Raw genomic sequence first — 20265 nt, forward strand, 5'->3', positions numbered from 1 at the left:
AGTGACCTTTCTCACTATATGTACACTTTGATGCCTATTGTTATAGGCTTTGTGCAGTGCACCCTCACTTTTAAGATCAGGCATTCTGTCAGTTTAAGTCCAATACATCCTCTATGGTGGGACTCTTTGCTGCAAAGACAGAGCAATGGACCTGATGTTACAGTGGGTCTTTTCCATTCTTAATTTTAAAAAGGCACCTTTAATACAGAGTTTTATTATATGACAATTTTAAATTCCCGCTGCATGGTTTGTTTCCCTACTCAGGAGCCTAGACACAATAATTTAAACATCTAAATAATATTTTCCACAAACTCACACAGACTGATGCCAATGGACTGGATAACTCTCTACTAATATGAAAAGGGATGTTAGAGAGGACAGGGATCAATTATGCTAATTTTGCATGAGCTGCAGAAGGAAATGTTTAACTTAAAAATTAGTCAGCATGTTATATGAAACAGTCAGACAGTAGAGTAAGTTGCAACGGGTAGGGAGGCTGTGGAATTGCTGTCTCCAGAGGTATTTAAGGACAGACTAACTACCAATCTATTAGGGCTGGTTTAGGAATAATGAAACCAATCCTGTGACAAAGCAAAGGAATGGACTAGCTGACCCACCAGAGTGCCTTTTGATCCCACTCACTCAACAGTATATCAGCGCCCAGAGAAAATGGTAACAGATTCTCTGATCCACCAAGGTTGCTTACCAACCAGAAATTTCCATTGAAGACATCTTCCTCTGCAGGGGGAAATCTCCTAAACTAACCTCCTGCATCAACCCTGGAATAAATGGGGAGAAAGGGGCACAGTAGCGGCAAAAAGGGGCGTGGCAGAGCTGAGTTCCACCAAACATGACACTACACTGCCATTAGGCACCTCAGTGGTATAAGCAAAGAGCAGGACACCTCCTGTTCTACCACAACCAGAGCCCTGAACCAGGGAACTGCAACCGGCTCTCCAGGGCTGCCCCTCTCCATTATATCTGTGCCCAGTAGAGAATAAGGGCCTGCAGCTTTCCCCAGCAATCCATCTGAACTCAAAGCTTCAGCTTTAGTCTTTGGCATATTTAAATTTTGATTCACCAGGCTTTCATCAAGAAATGTAGTAAACTGGCCAAGATTGATGGCGTGCAAACAGTGTTGCCTACAGTTACCGTTTGTTATTTATAGACGGACCCATAGATGTGCATGACACCATAGTTGCTGCAGACAAATCCCTGCCCAGAGGAGCAGATGGTCTACAGAATAGATATAACACAGAAAAAGATGACCATAAAAAAGGTGTGGTGTAGAAAGCACAGAAGTGCAAAGCTTACCATAGTGAGAGCTCACCAAATACAGTGTGTGTTGTGTACACATCTTTTTACTACTTTAAAAAAAAATTTTTTTTACAAATTTGACATTTGGAAAACTGCTGGGTGAGAAAGCTGTGGTGCAGGCATAAAGTCAAGAGTTATATAAACCATACTGTTGTATCCTCTGTGATTGGGCATACAGACCTCATTACTTGGGTGGCAGGGAGACAGTTAACATTCTTCAGCTGTGTCTGCACTAGGCTTGGCAGGAAATTTCCACCCTCAGCAATACCACCAAAGCAGCTCCATCAACAGTAGCAAAGTGGTAACACTAGTGTAAACAGGGCATGAGCATTTTTACCACCATATCCTTTAGCAGTTCTAGAGGACACTGGTAAAAATGCCACCAGCAATCTGTATTCTGTCTAAACTGGGGCTCCAACCTTGCATGGTGCTATACCAGTGGTTGTACAATGCTAGATTTTCCAGAAAATAATCTTGTAGACAAGGCCTTCCTGAGCAGAGTGAATGCTACACTGCCTGCTCTCACTGCAGGGACAGTTAGCGAGCCAACTGGAACCATGCAATAGCTGAGTCCAGCTGGACTGGTTACTGACTCCCAAAAAGACTAGAAAATGAATGTGCTCTGGGAAGTCTCTCAATATGATCATACCTGTTTTAGGAGCCACACCCTCTCCATACGTAAGCAGAAAAATTGGATGAAATAAGTTTCATAGTAGCAGTTACCCGTTTGAAGTCCCTTTTCACTCACTTAGTATAGCTGGGCTGCACAAAGACTATTTACTTAATTTATTTTCAACTCCAAACCCTAATCTGGCTATGGTTCACCTGATCTGTGCCATCTACTTTATTGGCAGAATCCTTGTTCTTTCAGAACCCAGAATGCCACTGTTCCACTTGTGTAATATGTCTGACTTAAATTATGAGCTACTTGCGGTAGGGAGTCTTTTCTTTGTACGCAAAGCACTATGCACACATATGGTACAGTGCAAATAATAAGTAATGATAAATTAGAAATTGTCTTTTAAACATTCTTTCTTTTTTATTTGTCAAACCACTAGGATGTCCACCTCTAACACACTAAGATATTTAGTGCCAGACTCTATATTAAGATCCCTCTAGGCTAGAGCACAAATCACTTACCTTAGGATGTACCCATGGAGAACCCCATTATGTTCACTTTCAGGAGGAGGCTGCCACTGAACCATGATAGACTGATTGGTACGTCCACTGGCTACTATGTTTTTAGGAGGAGCGCTGGGAGGTTCTTCAGGTAACATCAATCTAAGCACAAAAGAATGTAATGGGATGTGGGCGTTAAGATAAAAACAAAGTTCAAGCTTTTTATTTTGTGTGTCCACTAAATGTGAACCATATTTATTTACTAAAGTCCAAAGACTAGAAAGAAGCATAATGCTGACCAAACTACTGATGACTTTGCATGAAATAGTTACTACAAATCAACATAATAGAAAATCAGTTAAGCAAGCCACAAGGAGGACAGCTGAGGTAACCTTATTCTGTCTGAATCCCCCATGCTGTTCCAACTATATAAAAACATTACAAGCCTGAATGAGTTAGAGCTCAGATCAGAATCTGTGACTCCTTTGACTCTTTCAATATTTTTCATATCAAATGCCTACATTTTGAAAAAGCCATTTAAACCTCAGCTGTTCTACAATTCAAACTCATAGCAAGCTTTGGTTTATAAAGGAAGGGGGATGCATCTGAAACTTAACTTGATGAAGCCATCCTTCTATATCACAACTGAAGTAATTACAGAAGTGAAATGCAGTGACTGGGTGAGTGCTCTGCCCAGTCCAGAGTTAACCACTGAGTCTTTAACCGCAGGAAAAAAATATGTTGGCCCTACGTGCACTCACTCCATCTCCTTCTGTGATCCTGTTTGATTGTTACTCTGCAAAGATGGCTGGACCTCTGTCCCCAGTGCATGCAGAATATGCTGCTGCTGCTAACTGCCAGGATGGCTAAATACTGTTCAAAGTTCTTAGGCACTTCATGTAACTAGGGGTATCCGCTGAGTGCCCACATCCTCCCACTGTGATACACAAGGTAACTTCATTTTAACAATTCTGAACAACTGACAGATTAGGGGTTCCCTCACATGCTGTGCATTTTACATAGGGATCTACTTTTACTTTACCTGCTGGTCTCAGTGCTGTACTGGCCCTTGCCCACCTGGTTAACGGCACACACCCTAAATTGGTAGGTACGGGCTGGAATTAATCCACTCACAGTGATACTGGTCATTTTAGGGTTAACATTTGATAGATGCACTTTCCAGGGAGAGTCTGGTGGAGGAACACACACATGTTAATAATATTGAGGTGCTTGTTAAAACACCTTAAGAAGTGAGTGAATGTCTATGACTGCAATATGCTTCCTTTAACTTCTTTCCTCAAAGTAACTTTAGAACCTTCTTTCCTCAGATGAAAGAAAGAAACCTTCTTGTCTATCCCCATGGTTCGGTAGATTGCACATTTGTCTACTGGAAAGGGATGCTACACTTGTCACTGTGTAATACCTAAAAACTGTATTCATTCTCATTTTAATAAAAGAGGAAATGAGCATAATAAAGATAGATGGGCCATGTATTTCGTGACCCATCTGTTTAGCAGGCCATTACAACACCACACCTATGAGTCTCTGGCTGAAGGGCTGTAATGAAATTCGCAGCTAGTCTACAACATTTTTCTACCCAGCTCTTTAGCAGGTGTGGAAGAGTGACTGTCATCCAAATTAGCTCTTTGCTGCAAGGCCTGGGAAGGCTTCTACATGCCTGAATGTTTTCTACAGATGTATTGTCTTATTTTCAGTCTAATCATTTCTTAGGATGGCTCCTTGGAATAACCTGCTCTGGCAGTAGTGTAAAACCTCCATTGTCAGTTCACATACTTCACACTCTGAGCCTCTCTGCTGCCTGAATTACATTCCCAAGTTTCACAGAGGTGAAAAATGAAATATGTTGGAAATTAAATATTCTGTCGTCTTTTCACCTTAGCATGTCATATATTTCTTGTACACAGCAGGTTGCAGGACTGCTACTAGCAGGTCACACTTCTGTACCAGATATGAAGTGGCCACAGAGCTTTTTTCTTACAGTGAACAGATGTGGCTGAGGTTAGCTTAAATAAGGTATGGTATACACAGTGCCACCTAGTGACAGACCAGTATAATATAGGTTAGCATTCCATTATATCTCCCCCTTAAATTCTACATTCCTACCATTTACAAAATTTACACTATCATGCTGTCTTTGAAGTTCAGTACAGATCAATCTGTTAAATGTCTCTGAATCATACTGGTTTTCTAATTACATGACCCGAATGCATAGCAACTTTGTAATCTGGCTGCCCATTTGCTGCAACAATTGGCTGTGCTCCATTTGGAATCTTTGAATCATCATCTTCTTGTTCTATGTCTGCCATCTGTAGAATTTTCTCTGATTGTTCAGTTCTGAACAAATTGTAGATGTTAACAGTTTCTGTTGAACTCTCCACTGTTGGCCTCCATCACACATGATCTGAACAATTAATTCTTTTTCTTTATGACAGCTGAAGTTTTTCTCTTTCCAATTTGACATGAACTCAGTCACCAGGTTCTCGACTTGGTAGTTCTCTGAGTGGTGCATGCTGTTGCCTTTTTATCCAATTTAGCAACTCTCTTCATGTCTGGCCACTTTGGAAAAGACTATCTCCAAAGTTGGAACAGTACTACTGAGTTATCTTCCCATCAGAAGTTGTGTAGAACTAGATCCAGTAGCTGCTTTTGCTGTTATCTGTAACTCAGAGCAAGAAATGGCTCTTCCAGCTGTAGGATTTTCTTGACTGTTTCTACAGGTCTCTCAGCCCCTCCATTCACTTGTGAGTAATGTGGACTGTTAGTAATATGATCAATCATATTTAGTTTAGAATGACTTAAGTTCTGCTGCAGTGAATTGTAGTCCATTGTGTGTCACTAGTTCTGGAATACTGAAGTGAGCAGAAGTGCACTTGAGTTTAATAACACTGCATCACGCTTTGTCTTTCAAGTTAATTATGTCTATGCACTTGGAAAATAGACCAGTATGATCAGGTAATGATGTCTTCTGAATTAGCATAAATCTGGAGCTAGTCTCTTTCGAAGTCTGTCTGGTAGAGGTGTTTGTACACTATATTGTGTCTCAAGTTTATTTGTACTGGATCTCCTTTCAAAAGTCCAATATCTTCAAATTCTCTGAGTTCTTCCACCTTTTTCATTAGGCCCATCGTGGTTATCATGCCTAAGAAGGTTGTTGGCCTTTGATAGGGTTCCCATTTGTCTGGGTTTTCCTGGATGCAGCCTCTCTTTTTGAGCCCTCTTTCTCTGTTCAGATGACTTTTCAAATAACAGGAAACGTCTGGGGTTTTTGCAGAGCAGACAAGCTGCAGCTCAGAAAGAGCCCTGATTGATCCACTTCCTAATTGGTCCCTCCTGTCCACCTGCAGCTGATTGGTCCATTCCTCTGAAAGCCACAGCTGCTAAATCCCACCCACCCAGGTCCCAACTCCCAGCCCTGGGGAGGAGGTCCCATAGGAAGGGGCTGACTGACAGCTGTCACTGCTTGCACCAGCTGCCCTCACACCATGATAGGGAGCAACACCTGTTAGGACCCTCACCACAGGACCCTTCTAGCACCTCCAACTGTACCCCCTACACCATCCCTCCCCTCCAGCAACGTCCTCTTTTTGGGAACCTGAAATATGGTAACCCTAGTCTTTGATCACATGCACTCTGAATGCAAAGCTATTGTTTCTGTGGTGAACTGGCCCATGCAGTTCAAAATACCTCCAGGACAAGTCCGAGCTGGGTCAGGTAACTTCAGCTTCGGGGGTGGCGGGGAGGTTTGAAGGTTATTGTAAGTCCCTTCAGAGATAACTGTGACATCTGGTGCATAGACAATCCAGGAAGTTTTTGGAAAGCGTAGGGGACAATTTACTGGTGCAAGTGCTAGAGGAGCCAACTGGGGGGGGGGGGGGAGCTTTTCTTGACCTGCTGCTCACAAACCGGGAAGAATTAGTAGGGGAAGCAAAAGTGGATGGGAATCTGGGAGGCAGTGACCATGAGTTGGTTGAGTTCAGGATCCTGACACAGGGAAGAAAGGTAAGCAGCAGGATACGGACCCTGGACTTCAGGAAAGCAGACTTCGACTCCCTCAGGGAACGGATGGGTAGGATCCCCTGGGGGACTAACATGAAGGGGAAAGGAGTCCAGGAGAGCTGGCTGTATTTCAAGGAATCCCTGTTGAGGTTATAGGGACAAACCATCCCGATGTGTCGAAAGAATAGTAAATATGGCAGGCGACCAGCTTGGCTTAACGGTGAAATCCTAGCGGATCTTAAACATAAAAAAGCTTACAAGAAGTGGAAGGTTGGACATATGACCAGGGAAGAGTATAAAAATATTGCTCAGGCATATAGGAATGAAATCAGGAGGGCCAAATCGCACCTGGAGCTGCAGCTAGTGAGAGATGTCAAGAGTAACAAGAAGGGTTTCTTCAGGTATGTTGGCAACAAGAAGAAAGCCAAGGAAAGTGTGGGCCCCTTAATGAATGAGGGAGGCAACCTAGTGACAGAGGATGTGGAAAAAGCTAATGTACTCAATGCTTTTTTTGCCTCTGTCTTCACTAACAAGGTCAGCTCCCAGACTGCTGCGCTGGACATCACAGCATGGGAAGTAGATGGCCAGCCCTCTGTGGAGAAAGAGGTGTTTAGGGACTATTTAGAAAAGCTGGACATGCACAAGTCCATGGGGCCGGACGAGTTGCATCCGAGAGTGCTAAAGGAATTGGCGGCTGTGATTGCAGAGCCATTGGCCATTATCTTTGAAAACTCGTGGCGAACGGGGGAAGTCCCGGATGACTGGAAAAAGGCTAATGTAGTGCCAATCTTTAAAAAAGGGAAGAAGGAGGATCCTGGGAACTACAGGCCAGTCAGCCTCACCTCAGTCCCCAGAAAAATCATGGAGCAGGTCCTCAAAGAATCAATCCTGAAGCACTTACATGAGAGGAAAGTGATCAGGAACAGTCAGCATGGATTCACCAAGGGAAGGTCATGCCTGACTAATCTAATCGCCTTCTATGATGAGATTACTGGTTCTGTGGATGAAGGGAAAGCAGTGGATGTATTGTTTCTTGACTTTAGCAAAGCTTTTGACACGGTCTCCCACAGTATTCTTGTCAGCAAGTTAAAGAAGTACGGGCTGGATGAATGCACTATAAGGTGGGTAGAAAGTTGGCTAGATTGTCGGGCTCAACGGGTAGTGATCAATGGCTCCACGTCTAGTTGGCAGCCGGTGTCAAGTGGAGTGCCCCAGGGGTCGGTCCTGGTGCCGGTTTTGTTCAATATCTTCATAAATGATCTGGAGGATGGTGTGGATTGCACTCTCAGCAAATTTGCAGATGATACTAAACTGGGAGGAGTGGTAGATACGCTGGAGGGCAGGGATAGGATACAGAGGGACCTAGACAAATTGGAAGATTGGACCAAAAGAAATCTGATGAGGTTCAGTAAGGATAAGTGCAGGGTCCTGCACTTAGGATGGAAGAACCCAATGCACAGCTACAGACTAGGGACCGAACTGCTAGGCAGCAGTTCTGCGGAAAAGGACCTAGGGGTGACAGTGGACGAGAAGCTGGATATGAGTTAGCAGTGTGCCCTTGTTGCCAAGAAGGCCAATGGCATTTTGGGATGTATAAGTAGGGGCATAGCGAGCAGATAGAGGGACGTGATCGTTCCCCTCTATTCGACATTGGTGAGGCCTCATCTGGAGTACTGTGTCCAGTTTTGGGCCCCACACTACAAGAAGGATGTGGATAAATTGGAAAGAGTCCAGCGAAGGGCAACAAAAATGATTAGGGGTCTGGAACACATGACTTGTGAGGAGAGGCTGAGGGAACTGGGATTGTTTAGTCTGCAGAAGAGAAGAATGAGGGGGGATTTGATAGCTGCTTTCAACTACCTGAGAGGTGGTTCCAGAGAGGATGGTTCTAGACTATTCTCAGTGGTAGAAGAGGACAGGACAAGGAGTAATGGTCTCAAGTTGCAGTGGGGGAGGTTTAGGTTGGATATTAGGAAAAACTTTTTCACTAGCAGGGTGGTGAAACACTGGAATGCGTTACCTAGGGAGGTGGTAGAATCTCCTTCCTTAGAAGTTTTTAAGGTCAGGCTTGACAAAGCCCTGGCTGGGATGATTTAATTGGGGATCGGTCCTGTTTTGAGCAGGGGGTTGGACTAGATGACCTCCTGAGGTCCCTTCCAACCCTGATATTCTATGATTCTATGATCTGCTCCTGAGTCAATTTTAAAGTCTTTCCATGAATATTAAGTTTCACTCTCTAGACAGTCCCTTTGTCATCCCGAAGGCTAAGATTTTTTCAGAGGTCGCAGAAGTCACAAATCTGACTTCCAGTGACCGCTGTGACTTCAGCCTGCAACAGCTGGGAGGTAAAGGGTTCCCACCCCGCAAGAGCTCCAAGCCTACCACAGCAGGTGGGGGACCCTGGAGCTTCGAGCAGACCCCTGCAGCTGCCTAGCCACTCCAGGGCCATGTGGGGACCCCACAGCTGAGCTCCCCATTTTGTCATGGATATTTTTAGTAAAATAAATACTAGCCCCTGTGAATTTTTCTTTATTGCCTATGACGTGTCCGTGACTTTTACTAAAAATATCCATGACAAAATCTTAGCATTAGTCATCACACATGATAGATCCACAGAAACAATGGCTCTTCATTGTCTGTAACGTGAAGCTCCTTGATTGTTTTAGTGTGGCAAACAGCTGCAAAATATCCATATTTTGCACACTTATTACACCTTGCACCTTTGGTTGGACATGCCTCATCCCATGGGATATGATTTATTTCCACATTTTGTGCATTTTGAGTATAAGGCTTCGGTGTTTGACTGGAATTTGTCCCTCATAGTGTGGGAGTTTTCTCCTTGCCTCAGGGAGGGTTCTTATGGTAATGACTTGTAGCAATCATTCTGCATCTGTTAACGGCATCCAAGCTAGTTTATTGTTTTACAGGTTTGATAAGTTGCTCTTGGTTTTGCTGTCTCACCATCTCAGACTGCTTGGCTATTTGAATAGCTGTGTGTACAATTAAGTCTATTTTAAATAGCACCTGCTGTGACAAATTTTTATCTTTTAACCCACTAACAAGCCTGTCTCTGATATTTTCATGTTTTGCAGTTCCAAAATCAGTTTCCAGCTAATGCATGCAGAACTCCTAAAAATATTAAACATTTTCCCATGGCCCTTGAAATTCCCGATGAAAACATGCTCCTTCATAAACCTCTTGTTTCTGAGACAAAGTATGCATCAAACATTGCCAGAACACTTTTATAGTCATTTTTTGACTGTCTTCAGTAAAGGCAAAGGATTTAAAGATTGCTCTTCCTCCTTCCCAATAGCATAAATTCTTAATTTTCTTTAGAGTTTTGTAGCAACTGATAATCATGCAAAATACTGCTTCCAGTCTGTCCATTGTGAAGGTCTGTCAAAGCTGAAACTCTCTGAGGCATTGACGAGTGGCATGTTGATGAGATCCTTTGTTGCTTTTTTTACCAGTCTGCAACCTCTGTTGATTTTGTTCCTTCTGTTTGTTTTCCTTTGGGACTAGTTTACTTCTGACACCACATCATGTATTTCTTATACATGGTAGGTTGCAGGTCTGCTACTAGCAGGTCATGCTTGTGTACTAGATATGAAGTGGCCACAGCTTTCTTCTCAGAGAGGGACATACCAGCTGTTCACTATAAGTTCTTTAATGCTCTGCCAAGTATGGCTGAGGGTAGCTTAAATAATGTGCGTTGCAGTGCCACCTTGTGGCTGAACATATATACAGTTTAGCATTCTGTTACACAGCATGGCATGCATGACTGGGGCAGTCAAGAAGAGGTGACATTTGGTTCTTGTCCGCTGATTTAAAGACTTGTTCAGTTTTTAATAATACCAGCTCTTTTCACATTCCACACTCAAAATTACAAACATTTCTGAAAACAACTGAGGACCTAGCCAGAGATTTTGGCAACATATCTGTGCATACGGTACAGAACTACACTGCAGTCCCTAACAGATCACCTAGATGAAACCATACACTGCCTGCAAATGAAGATGAGGTGTTCCAAATGTGTTAAATGTCACACCAACATGCAAATCACTAATTCAGTGCTTTGCTGGCTGGTTCTTTAACTAGTTAAAACCCCCTCAGGCTTGATGCCAGTTGGGCTATATAGGCTGCATCTTTTAATTATTCAAAATATATTTACTATAGTAATAGCTTTCTGAGAGCAAAGTCATCTTAATGTGATTTCTGACACAGCAAGTAGTAGGAATCCTGGATAGATACTTGCAGAACAGTAGATTTCTCACACCAGTAGGTGTTTGTTTGGCACAGGTTTGCTAACAGTGATCTTGACTACAAGAGCTTGATAGCAACTTACATTGTGAGAATATGCTTACCCCTATTAACTATGAAAACCACAGGCTAAGTTTTGTCTTTGCACTCTTTACTTTGCCTTTCATAGAACTTCTCCAATGACCGTGGCCAAACAACTGTTCACCTTACTACACCCAAGTGCACAATGAAAATTAATGGGAAGCAGGAGTTAAGGTATGGCTGACTTTAGTAAGTTCCCTGAAGCCACTTAATCAAGAAAATGGAAAAGCACACACAAACAAGAATGCTGAATGCCCTTAAATAAGCTAATTCGCACTGGCCCATTTCCTGGAACAATTCAGTTTCATTTGTTTACTGCTAGTGTAAACACCACTTGAGAGTGCTTAACCCAAACAGTTCGATCTAGTGAACAGTTTGATTCAACAACGGGGCTTATTAATCTCCTCAGCACCTTGGGGCTCTGGTCTGTTTATATACTGCAGCTGTAGAATACTTTATTTATTCTTTTTCCTCTCCTGGTGGAAGATAAAAGATCTGGCAGGAAGAGAGATTAAACTGAAAACTAATATAAATGAACCCTATTCATCTCCTGGGTACTCTGATTTGTTCAGAAAAGTGGTTTGGGGAGGATTTGCTTGCTCATGGAGCAGCGGATACAGCGGGTTTGCAAAGTATCTTTAAAATTTAAATAGCAAGTCATCTCTTGACACTCAATAAACTAAACCCTTTGAAAGGCTGCTCTTCCAGCTTAAATGCACAGCCAAAACAGAATTGCAAAGAAACTTGTTTTACCACGTAGAAGAACAATTTTGACATAGGAAACCTTCCATAAAAATTTCAATACCCACTTTCCCTTCCTTCAGGGATTACTGTCAGTCTCCTGACCCAGAAAGCCTGGAGAAGTTCCACGGTGACAAAAGACTTGCCAGGTCAATCTATTAAATAAACTTCCATTATATTGAACAGACAGTGCTAATCTTTCATTTAACTTAAGCTGCCCAGAACATACTCTGGGTTCCGCTCACTCAGTCTTCCAATTTAATTGCTGTTGGCTGAAAAAGTTTCTCATTTAGTTGTCAATCTGCTCAGACATGCTGGCTATTTGAATTAGTGCTGTCTTATCTTTTTTTCAAATTAAGCTGCATGAAAATAAGAAAGTGACACTATATTTTACCATTTGATTTCTTGACCTGTCAAGAGCTTCTGTTTTGATTGTCAAAGAATTTCTGTTTTGGAGGCACTTATTTGACACCAGTGACATTCCTTCCTAAGACAAGTGATTTACCAAGAGGAATTTCTTCTACATATTTGAAGTCTGCCTGCTGTTCTTAGGGGATATCGACTGAGTTAAAAGACTCAAGATGGATGTCCTGTTCCTTCCTGCTTGTTGATACAGAACCATTGTTTTCTTAGCTGATTTCCGTAGCTCTGGACTATATTTCAGATGCCTCCCCTTTTCAGGATGCTATTGTATAGCCTGGACTACTGGAAAGTACTGAAGTTTCTCTTGTCTCCCCAGATACATCTGTGTTCATAACAATTTGAGAATGTGAAAGATTCAAGTTCAAGGCCTCCACCAGCCTGCAGGAATCCACTAGGATCTATTATTCAAATGTAATTTTAGGGATTTCACTTGGTCTGAGACCACCATCCTCTAAGGCAGGGGTGGGCAAACTTTTTGGCCTGAGGGCCACATCTGGGAATAGAAATTGTATGGCGGGCCATGAATGCTCACAAAATTGGGGTTGGGGTGCAGGAGGGGATGAGGACTCTGGCTGGGGGTGTGGGCTCTGGGATGGGGCCAGAAATGAGGTGTTCAGGGTGCAGGAGGTGGCTCTGGGCTGGGGGAGTGAGGGTTCCAGGGTGGGGCTGAGGATGAGGAGTTTGGGGTGTAGGAGGGTGCTCTGGGCTAGGACCGAGGGGTTTGGAGGGTGGGAGGGGGATAAGGGCTGGGATAGGAGGTTGGGGTGGGGGAAGGGGTGCAGGCTCCAGACGGGGGTGCAGGCTCTGGGGTGGGGCAGGGGATGAGGAGTTTGGAGTGTAGGCGGGTGCTCTGGGCTGGGATCAGGGGGTTGGGATGCGGGGAGGGGCTTGGGCAGCACTTACTTCAAGCAGCTCCCAGAAGCAGTGGCATGTCCCTTCTCTGGCTCCTACGCAGACCATATAAATGGTCTACGCAGAGGCACAGCCAGGCAGCTCTGCACGCTGCCCTGTCTGCGGGCACTGTCCCTAGAGCTCCCATTGGAGTGCCAGAGGGGGCCATTGGAGCAGGGCCATTGGTCTGTGTAGAAACCGGAGGGGGGCCATGCCGCTACTTCCAGGAGCCATGTGGAGTGGCTCCCAACCCTGCTCCCCAGCTGAAGTGCCAGAGGGGGGGCCGTGCTGCTGCTTCCGGGCACCATGTGGAGCAGACCCTGCACCACGGGTGGAGTGCCGGAGCGGGGCCATGCCGTGGCTTCCAGGAGCCGTGTGGAGCAGCCCCTGACCCTGCACCACGGCTGGACCATAGGAACAGGGCAAGCACCAGGCCCACTCCCCAGCAGGAGCTCGAGGGCCAGCTTAAAATGGCTGGCAGGCCAGATCCAGCCCACAGGCCCTAGTTTGCCCACCCCTGCTCTAATGCCTTACGGACCACCATCCTCTAAGCCTTATGTAGAAATAAGTCATGGTCCTAACAAATAGCCTTCAAGACATATATATTTAAGTCCTGATCCTGCAAAGGCTTATGCAACTACTTATCTTTAATCATGTGAGTAAATCTACTGAGTTAGTAGAACTATACACAGACTTAATGTTAAGCGTGTGCATATTTTTTTTTAGGAGCAAGGATTTAATGTGGTCCTTACCTCATTATCAAGTGGCTCTGAGTTATCCTATTATATCTCAAGGCACAAATATCCAAGAATACAGTAAAAGAGAAACAGGCTTTCACCTAAGTTGCATCCAACAAAGCTCCATAAATGCTTGCTCAGATAGCTACCAAGTAGAAGTAACTTTTGATTAACCCCAGAAACATTGACACCCTGGCAATAACGTGAATAAACCTCTAACTCTTCAAAGATATATACAACACAGAATTCCTAGGTACACCAGAGCAGTGGCTAACCATGTTATGAAGGCATACAGAATGATGCCAGTACAAATCCACAGTAAGCCACACAATCACTTGTTTGGAATGTCTATTGTGAATGTGGGTTCTTACCCTCGTATGCATATAGTTTGAATGCTTAAGGACTGTTTCCCAGAAAATGTATTTTATGAATCAAACTATACATTTTCCCCAAATCCAACATTTTTGAAGCCCTATGACTCAAAAATCACCCATGGTGGTAGTCTATTGTGACTAATTACAGTCCGAAAACGGCTGTATCCTGCCAGGTACATATACTTCATTTTAAAGATTAGGTGAACAAGGTGAATGAAATCAGATGCTTTTTCTGCAATCTATACAATCTGCTGCTATTCCCTCCCCCAATTAAAATCAGTTGTTTACATCTCTTTCCTGCACCGATACCAATGGAAAAGAGCTTTAATCCATGCCAGGTGGAGCGATATGCCATTCTTCAGTGAAGCTAGTAATTAGTCCCCTGAAATTTTCACTCATTATTTTGAGCCTTCTTCAGCTAGTTTTCTATAACAGATACCTTTATTATGTATTCACTCACTATATGTACTTTAAAATGTGCAATGGATGTTAAAGCTATTAGAAATTTATTCAAACCACAACAGTCAAAAGAAAAACCAACAAAATCCAGAGCACATATTGGCAACTATAACAGTGTAATGTGAAATCCGTGTATTAAAATTGCACAGAATCCAGAAAGAAGATTTCTGTTCATCACTGGGAACTGAAAAGTAATAACCCCACCAATCTTCATCTATATAACAACAAATGGGGAATAGGATACCTAACATATTGTACTGCTGCTGACAGTAAAAGAGCTACAAATACAAGCAAATGAGGTCATGGAGGACATATGCAAAAATCCCCAATATTTTGTGTATATGAAAAGGCAACTGTGGCCCAAAAAGAAGAGGCAGAAAAAAAATGTAAAGAAAGTTGTCTATGAAAAACAAAGGGAGAATTTGTTTACAAAAATGTATGAGACAAAGCTATGTCAACAGTATCGTATCACAATTCAGCATTGATCAGGAACACTGCTGAAAAAAGAAAGGAGAGACACGGTGCCAAGCTTACCTCAAGTAGGAAATCGGTAGCTGCCAACTAAGGCTAAACCATATACACATCAGATGAAAATAACTCTCAATCAATACATTTCAAGATTAAAAAAAAAATGGAGACCGTGAAGCTGTGCACTAATTAAAATCAATTATACAAACCATACTCACTGCTGACATTGCTTATGGTCCTTTTGGAATCTATAGCAAATGAGTATTAATACATAAAAGGAGAGGACTGAAACAAGGGCATGGACATTCAGGAACTCAGAGTCCCCTCTGCCCTGTGTAAACAAGTGATTATGAAGTGAAAGAACATGAAAGCAATGTAGATAAAACAAACAGTGAAAACTCAAAGTACAGTATAGTATAGAGCGGTCCTGGAAGAGAGACAATTCTCACTTGAAGAGAAGGTATTCCGTTCATAGAACGCAAGTGGTTTGGGTTTTTTGGGGTTTTTTTGTGCAGTTATCCATCTTACTCAAGTACACACGTCTATGATTTGTGATGAGATTCACACAGTGGTAGATTAAAATGCCTTCAGATAAAAATTATTAGAGCTATCTCACCGTGTGTAAGAGTTAAGAGGACCCTGTGGAGTTCTGAGGTATTATTCACATGACTTCTGTAGAACTCTCTCAGATGTTTGCTGAACTTCTTACATATTTTGTAAGGTGAATTACTGTGTGGTGCCTTTCAGACCAACCACCAGACTGGAATACTGCAAGGCTACACCTGAAGGCCACTAAGAAACTTCAGCTGGTGAAGGAGGCTGACCACCTAATTAGCAGTACCTCCAGCAGGCATCACATTGCACCTGCACATTGTTCCAGAGTGTTCTAAGGGGCTCCATACTAAATAGGCTAGGAATCACCCATCAAGAATCTTTTCAAGAGTTGCTACCATGACAATGGCTATGAGTAGCACTTCAAAGCACTCTGCCTGGTTGATGTTAAAATAATCAATTCTGGAACCTTTAAGTCTGAAGATCCATACCCTCCAGCCTAAAAGTGAGTCTTAAGAATGATCCCAACCCCAGGTTCTCCATGTAGCAAAACAAGGTGCTATTCATGAGATGATCTGTAATAATCACAATTTACCTTTAGATTTACAGTAGCTAACTTTCAGATGGTACAAAAACAGTGCTTTTTGCTTTGCCATGGGAAATCCATTTTGGGGGCCTGCATTTCCACTTCTCAGGGTAGTAGAGACAAGAGAGTCTCGCTAAGGTGACTGATCCCCCAAAACGGGAAAGAGGAGCAAAATAACTGCCCTTTGTACACCTCAGCCCTCAGTCAAATTCTAAAGTGGCATTAGCTATGTCCCTGGATAACACTGCAAACAAAGTGCCATGAAGTGGCAGCCTGAGGGAATTGTGAGGAGTGACAGTTCAGAATGGCCAGCTTTGCAACCTATGAAGATAGGTATCCTTCTAGGCACTAGCCTCAATTGCCAACTTAGAGGAAGGGCGTTAAAATAGCAGAAGAGGGAAAGCTGGAGTTAACATATGAAACTGTATGTGCATTAAGGATGGGAGTCTTGAAGGCAGAGTGCATCGTTACCTCCACTTCCAGCATCTTTGGTAAGCCATTAAAATAATTATTAACATTACCATGGTGTCTAGAGCCTACATCTGAGATTGGGGCCCCATTGTGTTCAGAGTCATATGAACACCTAGCAAGAGAGAATCCCTTTTCCAATACATAGACAAAACAGACAGAGGCTGAGAGAAAAAGTATTACTATCCCCATTTTACAGATGGGGAACTGAGGCATAGAAAGGTTAGGTGACTTGCTTGAGATCATACAGCAATTCACTAGCAGAGCTGGGGATGGAGTCCAGGTTTGCTGATTACTTTAATCACCAGACCATGCCTGTTTTTCTTCATAACCTTTCTGATGTGATGTTTATCTAGATTAAAACTCAGGAGTTCTTGTTCCCAGTCCTGTGCGGAAACCATACTTCTCTCTGGATATGCAAATAGCACTAAGATTTTGTCACTAGCTCTGGTAAAAGCTAAGCCTGAAATGAAGGTTGAATAGTTAAGAAACAAGAGGTTGCAATGTATTGACTCCACTTACTGTTCTCAGACAACTCTACTATATAGTAGAGAACAGGGCTGTTTCCATCAAAGGGACGCACCCAGGAAAGCATCACACTGTGGCTGTATGAAGAATTCAGGATGGCCAGAAGATTCTGAGGGGAATGAGGCAGCTCACTATTTTAAAAGAAAAGAAAAAATGAAGGGATAAATCCCACAGAAAATCAATCTACACTTCATTTGTCCTGATGCTTGTAGAAGGTTAGACATTCATATAACATCAGACTTGTTCATAAGAACAGCCATACTGGCTCAGACCAAAGGTCCATCTAGCCCAGTATGCTGTCTTCTGACAGTGCCCAATTGCCAGGTGCCCCAGAGGGAATGAACAGAACAGGTAATCACCAAGTGATCCATTCCCTGTCTCCCATTCCCAGCTTCTGGCAAAAAGAGGTTAGGGACACCATCCCTGCCCACCCTGACTAATAGCCATTGATGGACCTATCCTCCATGAATTTATCTAGTTCTTTTTTGAACTCTATTATAGTCTTGGCCTTCACAACATCCTCTAGCAAAGAGTTCCACAGGTTGACTGTGCGTTGTGTGAAAAAACACCTGCTGCCTATTAATTTAATTTGGCGACCCCTAGATCTTGTTTTATGAGGAGGAGTAAATAACACTTCCGTATTTACTTTCTGCACACTGGTCATGATTTTATAGACCTCTATCATATCCCCCCTACGTCGTCTCTATTCCAAGCTGAAAAGTCCCAGTCTTATTAATCTTTCTTCTTATGGAAGCTGTTCCATACACCTAATCATTTTTGTTGCCCTTTTCTGAACCTTTTCCAAGTCCAATATATCTTTTTTGAGATGGGGTGACCACATCTGCACACTGTATTCAAGATGTGGGCGTATCATGAATTTATATAGAGGCAATATGATATTTTCTGTCTTATTATCTATCCCTTTCTTAATGATTCCCAACAATCTGTTCGCTTTTTTGACTGCTGCTGCACATTGAGTGGATGTTTTCAGAGAACTATCTACAATGACTCCAAGATCTCTTTCTCGAGTTTTAACAGCTAATTTAGACCCCATCATTTTATACATATAGTTGGGATTATGTTTTTCAATGTGTGTTACTTTGCATTTATCAACATTGAATTTCATCTGCCACTTTGTTGCCCAGTCACCCAGTTTTGAGAGATCCTTTTGCAGCTCTTCGCAGTTTGCCTGGGACTTAACTATCTTGAGTAGTTTTGTATCATCTGCAAATTTTGCCACCTCACTGTTTACCCTTTTTTTCCAGATCATTTATGAATATGTTGAATAGGACTGGTCCTAGTACAGACCCCTGGAGGACACCACTATTTACCCCTCTCCATTCTGAAAACTGCCCATTTATTCCTACCCTTTGTTTCCTATCATTTAACCAGTTAGCAATCCATGAGAGAACCTTCCCTCTTACCCCATGACAGCTTACATTGCTTAAGAGCCTTTGGTGAGGGACCTTGTCAAAGAATTTCTGAAAATCTAAATACACTATATCCATTGGAGTCCCCTAGTCCACATGCTTGTTGACCCCCTCAAAGAATTCTAGTAGATTGGAGAGGCATGAGTTCCCTTAAAAAAAAAAGTTTACTTTTCCTCAACAAATTATGTTCATCTATGTGTCTGACAATTTCAATCTTTACTATAATGTCAACCAGTTTGCCAGGTACTGAAGTCAGGCTTACTGGCCTGTAATTGCTGGGATCACCTCTGGAGCCCTTTTTAAAAATTGGCATCACATCAGCTATCCTCCAGTCATTTGGCACAGAAGCTGATTTAAATGATAGGTTACAGACTACAGTTAATAGTTCTGCAATTTCACATTTGAGTTCCTTCAGAACTCTGGGTGAATACCATCTGGTCCTGGTGACTTATTACTGCAATTGGTTCTAAAACCTCCTCTAATGACAGCTTAATCTGGGACAGTTCCTGAGATTTGTCACCTAAAAAGAATGGCTCAGATTTGGAAATCTCACTCACATCCTCAGCTGTGAAGATAGGGTGACCAGACAGCAAGTGTGAAAAATCGGGAGAGGGTTGGTGGGTAATAGGAGCCTATATAAGAAAAAGACCCAAAAATCAGGGCTGTCCCTATAAAATTGGGACATCTGGTCACCCTACGTGAAGACTGATGCAAAAAATTCATTTAGTTTCTCCCCAATGGTCTTATCGTCCTTGAGTGCTCCTTTAGCATCTCGATTGTCCAATGGTTGTTCAGCAGGCTTCCTGCTTCTGATGCACTTAATTTTTTTTATTACTTTTTGAGTTTCTGGCTATCTGTTCCTCAAATCCTTTTTTGGCCTTCCTAATTATATTTTACACTTCATTTGCCAGAGTTTATGTGCCCTTCTATTTTCCTCACTAGGATTTAACTTCCACTTTTTAGAGGATGCCTTTTTGCCTCTCATTGCTTCTTTTACTTTGTTGTTTAACCACGGTGGAACTTTTTTGATTCTCTTACTGTGTTTTTTTTATTTTGGGGTATACATTTAAGTTGAGCCTCTATTATGGTGTCTTTAAAAAGTTTCCATGCGGCTTGCCGGGATTTCACTTTTGGCACTGTACCTTTTAATTTCTGTTTAACTAACCTCCTCATTTTTGTGTAGTTCCCCTTTCTGAAATGAAATGCTACAATGTTGGGCTGCTGTGGTGTTTCCCCTACCACAGGGATGTTAAATGTAGTTATCGTATGGTCACTGTTACCAAGTGGTCCAGCTATATTCACCTCTTGGACCAGATCCCAGGACTAGATCAAGAGTTGCCTCTCCTCTTGTGGGTTCCAGAACTAGCTTCTCCAAGAAGCAGTCATTTAAGGTGTCAAGAAACTTTCTCTGCATCCTGTCCTGAGGTGACATGTACCCAGTCAATACTTAATTTTAAGTGCCAACAGTCTGGTTCCATGTTGGTTTAGGTGGAGCCCATCCTTCCCGTATGGGTTCTCCCTTTCCCAAAAGTTTCCCCAGCTCCTAATGAATCTAAACCCCACCTCCCTACACCATCATCTCATCCACTCATTGAGACTGTGCAGTTCGATAGTTGTATATGTACCAGTAGCCACTGGAAAAAAAAAATAAAATAGATCTCTGAATTATCCAGTTTTGTCCTGTTTCTAAAATGTAATTTATGCCGAGATTCCTATGGTTGACAGTGCAACAGCTAATGGAACTGTGACTTGCTTTGGAAAAAGCCAAATTCAAACTTTTTTTTTTAAATTGAGACAACCTGGTTAATACTTCT

General features: G+C 42.6%; 1 protein-coding gene across 1 annotated transcript in view; it reads right to left on the reverse strand.

The window, feature by feature from the left end:
- The window catches only part of SDK1 (sidekick cell adhesion molecule 1), a 687887-nt gene that overhangs the window by 202893 nt on the left and 464729 nt on the right, over window positions 1-20265 (reverse strand). Inside the window, exons 15-17 of the mRNA XM_084641923.1 lie at window positions 17016-17152; window positions 3479-3626; window positions 2458-2598 (exon numbers count right to left, since the gene is read on the reverse strand). Of these exons, the coding sequence (XP_084498049.1) occupies window positions 2458-2598; window positions 3479-3626; window positions 17016-17152 (426 nt within the window). The remainder of the gene's footprint in view (window positions 1-2457; window positions 2599-3478; window positions 3627-17015; window positions 17153-20265) is intronic.

This window comes from Lepidochelys olivacea, assembly GCF_965140295.1.
Source record: "Lepidochelys olivacea isolate rLepOli2 genome assembly, chromosome: 10".
Classification (NCBI taxonomy): Eukaryota; Metazoa; Chordata; order Testudines; family Cheloniidae; genus Lepidochelys; species Lepidochelys olivacea.